The sequence below is a fragment of the Haliotis cracherodii genome, unplaced genomic scaffold, assembly GCF_022045235.1.
Source record: "Haliotis cracherodii isolate W230 unplaced genomic scaffold, xgHalCrac1.p SCAF_11, whole genome shotgun sequence".
Taxonomy (NCBI): Eukaryota; Metazoa; Mollusca; class Gastropoda; order Lepetellida; family Haliotidae; genus Haliotis; species Haliotis cracherodii.
In genome coordinates this window covers 7,879,656-7,892,530 of record NW_027266266.1, presented here as the reverse complement: position 1 = coordinate 7,892,530, position 12,875 = coordinate 7,879,656, and the positions used below count along the sequence as shown (strand labels likewise).

General features: G+C 38.6%; 1 protein-coding gene across 4 annotated transcripts in view; it reads right to left on the bottom strand.

The window, feature by feature from the left end:
• Window positions 1-1,159: 1,159 nt before the first annotated feature.
• The window catches only part of LOC139456172 (RILP-like protein 1), a 53,752-nt gene continuing 42,036 nt past the window's right edge, over window positions 1,160-12,875 (bottom strand). For 3 of the 4 annotated variants that reach the window (XM_071237728.1, XM_071237727.1, XM_071237729.1), the window contains one exon: window positions 1,160-9,063. In XM_071237728.1, coding sequence (XP_071093829.1) covers window positions 8,985-9,063 — 79 coding nt within the window. In that variant the 3' untranslated portion in view covers window positions 1,160-8,984. The remainder of the gene's footprint in view (window positions 9,064-12,875) is intronic. The other variant, XM_071237730.1, reaches the window with a different exon arrangement.

Sequence of the window (12,875 nt, the reverse complement as noted above, 5' to 3'; positions counted from 1 at the left end):
CCAAAAAACAAACCCACCCTCCCCGCCAGCTTGGACGCCCACGCCTCCCGGAACCGGAAGTGCCGCCATTTTTTTTACCGGAAGTGTCGCGATCTCGGATGGATGCCGGGGTGCCGGTGGTCCCAGGGTAGCACACCGTACTTGGGTACACACCTATGCTACTGAGGGTGTTACTTTGTGTTCTTAATGCCATCAGTATATTCAAAAGGAAGCATATCTTCAAACTGGTGTCCCACAGCTGGGATATCGTTTATAGTGGTGTAAATCCCAAGTCACTCCCCTTGATTTCCAGGCAACGTATCGGTACTGTAAGACCTTAATTATTTCGAATAAAAATTCTCAGCATGATATCAACCACAAGTTCCGATTATTTACATGCCAGAAATCCGGGATAGAATAGGTCTTCAGCAACCCAGGCTTGTCGCAAGAGGCGACTAACAGGATTTGGTGGTCAGATTCACTGACTTGGTTGATGCATGTCATCGTATCCCAACAGCGTAGATTATTTACAGATTGCCATCAAATAGCTGGAATATAGCCGAGTGCAGCGTGAAAAAACAAACAAACAAAACAAACATAACTTGAGTCTTGTCGACTGGAACACAACACCACAATCTCTCGCTGGAAGCTAAATGAAAAAGCACAAGTCAGTTTGATTTTGAAGAGATTTTATTGAGTGATGAGCTTATGGCAGTAGAATGAGACAAATACTAGCACGCATTGTTCACTGGAGGCTCCCAGCATCTGCACAGATCTTAGCCCTGGCTGTTCTCAGCTCCCTGGGGAGAGTACAGTTCACCACAGGCAATAGTACTGTTTAAATGAATATCCATACAACCTTGACCTAATGCTAGGGTTAATGTCAAGATGAGAGCTGAGAATAGCAAGGGTTAAGTTATAAAACAGTTCACACAACATACAACCACACAACATTCGTATATTGTATCAGAATGCAAACTGCACAATTTTCATTGGGAGGTGGTCTTCTCATTACAGCTGATGACCTACTTAAACAAATACACAACAACAAAATTTTCTTTAAAAATATTCGTCACTTTCTGTTTTTTCCCTTTGAACAGTATATCAGTGTTAGGTGGGGCAGGGCTTGGTATGGATTTTGTATCTAGATCTACAAAATATATTCATTATATATTCAGAATTTTTAAATATAGAAAAACACCTTGCAACAAAGTAGTTTTTGTGGCAGGCAATGTTTTTTTTACAACAGTCTGAAGAATAACTATTTTTTTCAAGAATTTTCAGGGACAATTTATTTTTTTCCATAAAATCTCCCCCACAAGAATACCAAATGGTCGATCCCTAAACGACAAATTATGAGAAAACATTACAATTTCTGCTGAAAATACAGTCAGTCAAGTTTAATTAGGCAGCAAGAATGTGTTCAACCAAGAAGCAAGTGAACACCACCAGAATGACAAGACGACCTCAGTGAGACTTGAAGTTGCATACAGCTGTAAGTTAGGAAGATATTTGCATAATAATTGAGGCACATGTACACCACTTCTTACACTGATCCGAGAATGAATAGAAGCAGGTGCTTGTATGGTGGACACAAAGCTGTAGTGTCTCATAATAAACCAGAATTCTATTTGTTCTTTGGTAACGTGACATCTTTCTTGAAGACAATTGGTCCAGTCCTTCTAGACTAACATGTAGTGTCTGAAATGAACATATTTTACAAACAAGAACAGTTGTTAAATTACAGTTGTAAAAATGTGATAAAAAGGAGTCCAGAGAATGTTGGCAATAATCTAGACTTGCCTAATATTATAGACTTGCCTGGGCTATTTTGGATATATTTGATTCAGGGTCTGTATGACAGACTACAGGTCTTCCTGCACACAGTGATACTTCTATAATGGCAATTCTGCTTTGTTAAAATCATTGAACTGTCCCTGAACAAATGAGTTCCAGTGCTGTGATGATCTTATTTCTATACTTAGGTGAGTGAGTAGCGAGTTTAATTTTACGCCGCTATTAGCAATATTCCAGCAATATCACGGCGGGGGACACCAGAAACGGGCTTCATACACTGTAACCATGTCGTGAATCGAACCCGGGTCTTCGGCGTGACGAGCAAACGCTTTAACCACTAGGCTACCTGACCGCCTGTTGGGCACCATCATCAAGACTTCACTGCTTTGTATATGCAATGTCTCCATTTCCTGTGAAGACACATGGCCACTTTGCAGCATAGTTGCTATTTTCAACCAACCAATCAACCGAAGGCCTGGCTCCAGAGAGGGGGAAGCCGACAAGTGCTCCGACCAATCAGCATTTAGATATGAGAATGTTTCCAGGTGGAAAACGTGTGCAATGTTCCATAGCCTTGTGGTGTCTGCTCTACACATGGCATGGCATGGAGGTCTTTCATGCACGGAGGAGGACTCATTAATGTCCAGAAGTTCACGCAGCCTCAAGTCAGTAGTTTATGAAAAAAAAGACACCTCACTACTACACAGCACAGCAGACATATGTACTGACAGGTAGAGGAAGGTGGTGTATACAAGACTGATTGTTGGACGACCCCTGAAGATCCGGGGTAGAATAGGTCTTCAGCAACCCATTCTTTCTGTAAAAGGCGACTATGTTTGTCATAAGAGACGACTAACGGGATCGTCAGGCTCGCTGACTTGGTTGATGAATGTCATCGTATTCCAATTGCGTGGATCATTGCTTATGGCAATCACTGGATTGTCTGGTCCATACTCAATTATTTACAGACCGCCATCATTTAGCTGGAATATTGCTGAGTGCAAGCTGATTGTTAAGACACAGACCCTCAGAGAACTATGCAGCACCATACAAGCACCTGCCGACAGCCACGATCCCAGTATACAGCTGGGAGACTGAGGGGCTATATGCATACAATACTTAAATAATAAGATAAGTGCCACGGCTGACGGTCGGATCATTTACCCTCAAAACAAAACCAGAATAGCCATAAAGATAGCTGTTTCAAAATATTTAAGACTGCCTTAGAAATGTCAATTTTTAGTTAATTTTGGCCAAACCAATTTGTCCTTCTTTTACAGATTTTCTTGTCACGAAGCAAAATAATAATAGATAGAATATTGTAAGGGTTTACCAGTAAACAGAAAATGGGAAATATAAGTCAAAAAGTCAAAAAGTAGAAATAATGTCTTGGCAATATTTCAGCCATCAACTGAAAGGATTTTAAAGGCTTACATGTGCTTCACACACTGTACCCAGGAGGGAAGAGACCTGGAGGTCTCAGCATGAGTGAGTGAGTGAGTATGGTTTTACGCCGCTTTTAGCAATATTCAAACAATATCACGGCGGTGGACACCAGAAATGGGCTTCACACATTGTACCCAGGAGGGAAGGGACCTGGAGTTCTCGGCACGAGTGAGTGAGTGAGTGAGTGTGGTTTTACGCCGCTTTTAGCAATATTCAAACAATATCACGGCGGTGGACACCAGAAATGGGCTTCACACATTGTACCCATATCAGGATTCAAACCCGGGTCTTCGGCGTGACATTCAACGCTTTAACCACTAGGCTACCCGACCACCAATTCTCGGCATGACGAGTGAACAATTCGTTATCAGTGAGCGGTCACACAGATTTTAAAAGTTACATAGAACTTCAAACAAAAATATTTTCAAAATAGTCTTATGTTCAATTAGACATGGTGTTTAAATATTTGAATGATTTGTGGCTGACCTCTCTGTAAGGCAAGACACAAATTGGCCTGACGCTGGTACTTTTTATTGTTGAAATCGACTGACTAGGTTCTTTGGTATGTAGTTCAGAATGTTACTAGAACTATGTAATAGGTTTAAATACCCCATGCATGACACCAGTGGCAATTCGAAGACAACTGTCACCACAAAATGCAAAGGAGAAATCGTAAAATCTTATCACAGATGAGGTGTTCAAAAATCTGTATTCTGGGCACTCGTTTTGAGAAATCAGTCCACTATCTACATCTCACAAATGCATTTCACACACTTGTAATAGCAGACTTAAATATTTTCAACAGTCATAATTATGCAAGAACAGCAACAAGTTTATCACACAACCTCTTGTATTAGCCATGCCACTCTAACAAAACAAACATAGCTCAGCTATTTACAAACAAGTAACGTTTTAACAACAAAGTTTGATGCAACCTATCACAAACTGGCTTTTATTAAACCTGATAGGAGTTCTTGTATACAGTTCTATACATAAAAGCAAACTAGGTAATAATTGTCATCTCCATGGATACTGAAATTTGGTGTTTGTGAAGAGATCCCTTATTTACACATCACTGTACTGAAAAAATGTCCTGACAACTTTAAAATAATTTTGTGATAAAATTTAAAAAAAGTAAGAAATACTAAACATGCTTGATCCTAGCAAATACAACATATTGCATGTCAGACAGGTGGGGTGTCCAATCTCATTAAACTCTGATCCTTTACATTGATGTGAATGCAAACAAATACCGTATTCGACATAATAAGCGCCAAGGGCGCTCTTAAAATTAGAAATAGGAGGCTCTTATAAGAATATTATTTTGGTGATTAAAAAAATGGTGTTGAAAAATCGTAAATTTCCTGGTTTATGCTGACAGCCTAGAATGTTTATATATACGACAGATATATTTTTCCAGAATTTAATTGCCCATAATTAAGGATGCATATAACACACGTATTATACACGAATAAATAAGTCTTGTGTACATTGATCAATCGGAAGGGGTGCTTATTGGGATTGTTCACTAGCCAATATATTAGCAAATATCACCGTGGGCGCTCATTAGAGCGGGTGGCTTATTACGTTGAATACGGCATAGCCTATCCTATTGTGGATATTTTATGCATCCTGTATTCCCCGCCATGACTTATGAAGATGTCGTCAGATCTTCATGCAGAGAAGTATCATATTGGAGTTAAAGATCTGATTTTAATGTGATTTGCGGAGCGCCCACACTTGGTCATCAATTCATGTTTATATTGTGACACATTATCTCCTATGTCATGTGACTAACATGACCTCTGACCCAAATGGTAAGACGATATGAAAGTCTGGGACATCGATTTGGAAGTAAACTGCAGAAATTTAAAAAAAAGTTTCAATAAAAATATGTATAAAATCATTTTTTTTTCCAAAAAAATATGGTTGATATCCTTGTTCTAATGAGTTGATGTTCTCTTGGGAAAAACAAGATTGAATCAAATATACTGCATTGAAATGTAATGTCATCAATAAGTTCCCAGGGTGGAATATTTCCCCATTCCGTGCTCAACACGGTCTACAAGACTTCTGTTCAGCTAACGGTGGAACATGACATCTCATCTGCATTGTAAACCCCGTTAACTGAAGTATACTAGACTCGGCCTTCAGGCCGCCGTTTCTTCTCTTATACTACTCCACTTTATACACAGATACTGATTTGTTCGATTTTGTGGAAATATTTGGTAATGTTTATTCTAATTTGAAATAAAGCTAAAATTTGAAGTTTCATGAGAATATCAAATATTATTTGAATGACAACATATCCAATGAGTGACAATCATTCCCGTTCTGGAACACAAGGAATATTTTTATTCAAAGTTGTGAAGCGTATGTTTGATTCACACAAGATCACCACATGACACAGAAGAATTCAATTTGGAATTCAAAACAATCTTTCCAAGGCAAAAAGTACTCGTGCTGTTTTCACTTTTTGAGGCTTTTTGAGACACTGGATTTCACGGATGACTCATTACTTTAGTGGGCTGCAACTGATAACAGCTTTCAGTTGTCTCCCTTAGGATTATACCCACGTGGGAGGGTTTTTCAACCACTCCAAAATTACAGCATGTGGATATATTTCACAACTCATATCATATACGAGGACACAGGAATTAAGTCATCTTCTCCACTAAACATATCTCTATTGCTGTCTATTCGCCAGATACTAATATTTTAAATAGTCTCATTCATTATTAGTCAGAAAAAATTATCATTACCAAATCAATCATTGTTAATTCCTTATTAATAAAATGGGTCAAAAGTTTCCCAAAAGAATATTTGAATGTGAGATGCTAACATTATTGGTTCATAATGACATGAATCTAAGGCCATGATGACTGTTTCCATGGTAACAGAGAGACACGTAATAACATACTGTTGCATGTAGTGGCAACATTAATCATACAGATTTGGCTCCGAGACATCTATGGATGACAATCATCAGCTAAAAGAATACAACTGAATAATCTGAAACAGTCCTACGCATCTGTACCAGGAGGAAATAGTATACTTTAATGTGGTTCCACTATTAAAAAATAATCTCCCTTCTGTATACCAATTTTTTTATTTTTTTCAAATTGGAGAGCTGAAAATCATTTGTAAAACTTTCAGAAATCTGTTTTTCACAAAAAATGAATTCCATTTTACTGTAACCATGGTTACTAAAAATCACAAATCACACCACAACACAAAACAATGCAAGCGATTTTCAGATTTAACACCCTCACTGTCAGACTTGAGTTTGATACAGGTGGAGCATGGCATGATGGTCAATAGCACCAAGTACTAAATAGCTGGCAATTGTTACCTCACATTGTCCTAAATCCACTTCAATGCTATAAAGGAGCTCTCTGAGTGTGAACGCTATAGTACTCAACTATGACAGGAATGCTGGGATATTTAATACAGCTGCAAAACTTTGAGGACAGCTTATAGAAATGTCTACATATGTCTCTTCTCATTTGAAACAAGCTGAATATCTTCAGTTCCATGGCAATATCAAATATTCATTATAATTGCATCATAGAGACTTCCTAACTGGAATGTCCCAAACATAAATTGAGTAATAATATATATAATACGGTGAGTTTTTACTGCAACATCGCTGATATATATACAAAAGGTAATAACCACTTTGGCCCCTGATCTGCAGCCAAGTTGCCATGAGTTACCTGCTCTTGGCAACAGCTTCAGACAACAGGGATTGAGAAGACTAACATCTAGTCTCTGAAATGAACATATCGTACAGAAAAAAACAGTTGTTCAATTATCTTAATAAAAATAAAATAAAAGGGAACCCAGAGACTCTTCATTTTCAGATACTGATATATATTTGTATCAGGGTCTGTACGACAGACTTCGGATTGAGGTACTTTAATATAGAACACTGGACGTGTCTGATGACACTCACAGAGCCCCTTTAGCTGGGCCGAGGAAGCCCAACCTTTATATATATATATATGTCACGCTACATCGGCAGTTCAAGCATTAGCCTCATGATCAACTGTTTTTTCTTTCCGCCACTATTTCACCTGATGAATCCTACTTTTAGCTTCAACCATACATTCATCATTTTATACCATTAATACACTGCCAGCATCTTTGATATAACACTTCCGACAATGAAGCATCCATCTTTGTTTTTCTCTTGATGATTCTGTTGGGGACAGCACATCACCTTGACAGCAACAGGGATGCTATTTTCCTCAATACAAGCGATACCTTCTTGTTCTCGAACAAAACATCCAGGAACAATTCCAAGTTTCAGGATGGGTTGATTCAGGTATGTTATTGATACAAACATGTCTAATTGTGCTTTGTAAGAAAATTCAGTGGAATGTTTCTTTCATTATTGTTATTGCACAATATTATTGAAATAATTATCACTTCACAGGCAAGATGAGAGAGTTGGCAAACCAAACCATGACTTAAACATGGTTGTAATATTGCAGTCTAAGTAAGTAGAATCACCTGACTATAATACGCACATAATAATAATTGAATACTCGATTAAAAGCATCGACCACAGCTAAAATTACTTGATCATGTCAATACTAATTATTTAATTATCTATCAGCTAGAAGTGTACATCATTCATTCAAGAGATCAATATCATGCATGCAGTGTCTGTTTCAAGTAGTCAGTTCGTAAAATTAATTTAAAATTGCATGACATTGTTAATCATGAATACAAAACTTAGTTTCAACAATGCCAAGATATGCAGTGTTTGTGTCCTGTAAGACACACATCTTTGGCGAGATCAGTACGGAATGTTTTTCCATATCACAATCAGAAAACTAGTTTGAGCTATTTTTAAACGAATTAATGCTGACAATTACCTCACAAAGTGTGCGAAATGGTTCTTGCTTGTCCCTATACATCTGCCTCATCTCCTTCAGTTTCATTGAGTATTGATGTCTGGAGTCTGACGAAATGATGTCTTAACCTATTCATGCTCCAAGTTGAAATAGAAAGTCAATCCGTGCAGTAACACCCAGTCACATTTGTAACCAGATTCCATAAGTTGTATTCAGGTTATTTGTGTCAAGGTTCAGAGCTGGGATACTCCCCAGGAAGCTGAGAATACTCTGCTTGGTTGACTGTATAATAGTACTATTATGATTATGGTTATTAAATTCATTAAAATTATTTCAAATCAATTTTGCACACTGTAATGACAAGTAAATCACCCACTCTAAATTGTCTCTCAAAAATTTAAAAGATCGAAAAACATTTTATACTGTAATAATTATGAATTAACTTTGTGTTTAGACCGGTAGTTATTTCAATGTTATGTTCTAGCCAATCAGAGTACAGATATGACTGGACAATCAAGCACTTGAATGACATCAGTAGTTAAACAGACAATTATGTCGTACTGTACAACTGGTAAAATATACACAATATACATATACACAGTATAAAAATAAAACATAAACACATCATATAAAATGTCCATATCTGTATGATTGTAATCATTATACATATGTTATTAATTATACACTTCTACATTTCCATTCCCTGGGTTAAATTAAATGTGTACTCAAACATGGACGAGTATTAAACTAGCAATGGTCCCTACTCCATACAAGAAAAAGCTATAAACTGCTTCTTTCCCAAAATGCAACAGGAGACAGGAAGTTTTGTCGGAGCTCCTGTTCATCTTCTGAATCTGGCTGGTCATCACAGAGGTCGCTTGTATCGAGGTCCCACAGAGGTCATTTTGCGAATGTGGCACTGCGTTGGCGTCGCGGGCCTTGTCGTGGTGATGGTCCATCCCCAAATATAAACCCGAAACTAAAATTAAAAAGATTCATGGAAATAATTAGCAGAGTAAAAATTGGAGAAACACAATCGGATTCTGGAAATTTAATCCAAAGATTTTCAACAAATGATAACAATTATTAGAATATAATGAAGTAATGAAATCATTCTTTTAAAAAGCAAACATGAATTCTTTTGTAGATTAATATTCAAAGATTTTAACCTTGATTTAACCATGATAACATTCAACCCAGTTGAGCTACACACCATTCACACAATTCAACGGTTGATAACATTCAGGACTGATAAGTTATCACAAAACGACTAAGGAAAGGTATTAAGGTAATAAGATAAATTGTCTGCGAAACTAAACAGTGAATGTGTGACTGCAGATTAACAGCTGATCCAATCATATCTGAAACAAACACACAACAGTGACAACAGAAAGAAAGCATAGTTGTTGCATCCTGCAATCAACTCCTAATGTGAAAAAAGCTTTGTGGTGTACCACTCGACAACAGAACCCACTACAGGCCACACCAAGTTAATAACTTGTTCTTTGGATTTTCTTCTCCAAAATGATGATACTGGGGACCGCTTGTTTTAAAATGATAATACACTGCAATAGATCACATGAAATTGTGAGTGAGTGAGTGAGTGAGTGAGTGAGTGAGTATGGTTTTACTCCGCTTTTAGCAATATTCCAGCAATATCACGGCAAAGGGACACCCGAAACGGGATTCATATATCATATCCATTTGGGGAATCAAACCCAAGCCTAAAGTGAGATGAGCAAACGCTTTAACCACTAGGCTATCCCACCAACACATGAAATAAACATTATGGTTCATCTGAGTATAATATTTTCAATCAAAGATTTAGATAAGATTTTATTCTTGCTGTTCCAAAAACATTGCATTAGCTACATATTAAGCCATTTTCAGTAAATGTTGACAATGTGACAAAGCTGAACACAATTTCTGTTCACTGCTATATCTCCTTTGTAAAAGCATGTTATGACTTTACTAAAGACATAATCAACTTGTTGTGGCCTGAATGTATAGTTGTGGGGGTGATGTAGAGGTTGACATCACTATGCACCATAAAGCCTTGTGTACGCTGCTGAGATACAAATGTGAGATCAAATAATTAAGAAAGATAAAAACTATGTTACTTATCAAAACATGACTATTTGCCCAATCTCATTAAAATAAGATCTTTCACAGACACTTTTCCTCTCTGCATGAAGATCGGACACCTCCATAGAAGATCATGTCGGGTTTACTTTCAAATCAGCCAATCAGCATCAAGGTATCTAAATTCTTGGTATGAATGAGCGAACAATTCAGACCAGCATATCTAATCTTTGTATCTTGATGATTACCGTATTCGATGTAATAAGCGCCTAGGGCGCTCTCAAAATTAGAAATAGGGGGCTCTTATAAGAATATTATGTCGAAAAAAACAGAGTTGAAAGTTAAATTTTGTGGTTTATGCTGACAGCCTGAAACGTTTATATACGAGAGAGATATTTTTCCAGAGTTTAATTGCCCATAATTAAGGGTGCCTATAACACATGAGCGCGAATAAATAAGTATTATGTACATTGATCAATCGAAAAGGGTGCTAATTGGGATTGTTCACGAGCCAATATATTAGCAAATATCGCCGTGGGCGCTTATTACGTCGAATACGGTAACTTAAACCTGTTGAGAATAATAAAGACTGCACCACATGACTTTCTTGTGGACATTATACACCATCTCTCATTTCTCAGCATCATGGTATCCACCAAAACGACGGCAAAAGGGAGTACCATCTAAAGATTATCTTTCTTTTTTTTTCTTGTGATGAAATCAAAACTTAGGAGCCAAGGTGGTAAAAAATGAAGCCAAATATATTTAGGAAGCTGACATTTGATTGGTTCATTTAGATTCGGGTGTCAAAGTTCATCAGGGTTTGCCCGACCTTCATCATGAGATCTTCATGCAGAGAGTGAGTGAGTGAGTTGGGTTTAACGCCGCTTTTAACAGTATTCCAGTTATATCGCGGCGTGTCAGCTTAATGTGGGGGGAAAGCCCGAAGTGATGCAAGTCTCAGACGTTTTACCACTTCGGTGAAACCCACGAGCACGGGTATGGTGCTGACAAACCTAGAAACATAATCGGGGTGAACCGGGATTCGAACCCACAATCATAGGTTTCTGGCGTGTCCAGGGGACGCAACTCTGCACAGCGAATCGCGGCGCCTTAGACGACTGGGCCACCCGTGCCCCCCTTCATGCAGAGAAGTAGTGTACCAGTGTAAATAGATATTCTCTTAATGAGACTGAAGCCTGCCATGCATGGCCCATGCATAGCTTTTAAACAAGAGTCTTCACCACTGAATGGTAATCCAACATGTGTCTGCCATGCGAAGCATCAACAAAATGAGGAAACGGTGCTCATAGAAGTAAATAGTACATCAACACTAAATGTTAGAGTGATCTCCCCTGAATATGAATCTTGCCTCCACTGCCAGACAGCAAAGATACACTTCCTCAATGTGAGTTGATTTGTCGGACATACGCAGACGGGACAGAGACAACAAGCAGCATACTACCGGGTACCCACCATTAACAGACAGTAAGAACATGAATGAGTGAGTGAGTTTTCTTAACTTTGCTTTGAACAGTACATCATTTATATCACGGTGTGTCAGCTTGATGTGGGAGCCAAAGTCATAGATGTTTATTACTTTGGTAAAACCCAAGGGCATGGGTATGGTGCTGACAAACCTAGATATATAATCAGGACGAACCAGGATTCGAATTCATGATCACAAGCTTCTGGCAGCCTAAGTGAGTGAGTGAGTGAGTGAGTGAGTTGGGTTTAACGCCGCTTTTAACATTATTCCAGTTATATCACGGCGTGTCAGCTTAAAGTGGGAGGAAAGCCTGAAGTGATGCAGGTCTTAGACGTTTAAAACTTTGGTGAAACCCACGAGCACGGGTATGGTGCTGACAAACCTAGAAACATAATCGGGGTGAACCGGGATTCGAACCCACAATCATAGGTTTCTGGCGTGTCCAGGGGACGCTACTCTGCACAGCGAATCGCGGCGCCTTAGATGACTGGGCCACCCGTGCCCCCGGCAGCCTAAGTGACACACACAGCACAGTGAAATGCAGTGACGCCCGTGCCCCAGGAACAATACTAAGTACTGCTCATGACGTGAGATTTGTTGCAATAAAATGTTTGATACACTTTAGGGGGAGCTCTCAATAATATTCCAGCAATATTATGGTGGGGCATGCCAAGAACTGGCTAAACACATTGTACATTTATGCGAATCGATCACTGCTTCATCCTCGATTGTCCAGTGATTACATCACTGTTCTACTGTGATAAATACCCCGGACCCATACACCCCCATAGCTTTATTCTGAAAGTGATGTCACCTGGCACGACTCTTCTACCACTAACTAACACACAATTTATCTCGTTCATGATCTTGGGTGTGAGTGAGTGAGTCTGATTTTATGCAGCTTTTAGCAATATTCCAGCAATATCACGGCTGGGGTCACCAGAAATGGGCTTCACACATTGTACCCATGTCGGGAATCGAACCTGGGTCTTCTGCGTGTCGAGCGAACGCTTTAACCACTAGGCTACCTGACCGCCCTCATGATCTTGAAATCAACAGTCTGTCAAAAATTTCTTTACTAAACACGAGCCTCACATAGATCTACATTCCAAATGGCAGCCCTGTCCGAGCAAGCCCTTGATACACAATTGAATAAGAAGACTATCATAATGAAATTTCAGCTTAAAAAAATATCATGAGGGTAGTATATACTACAAGAC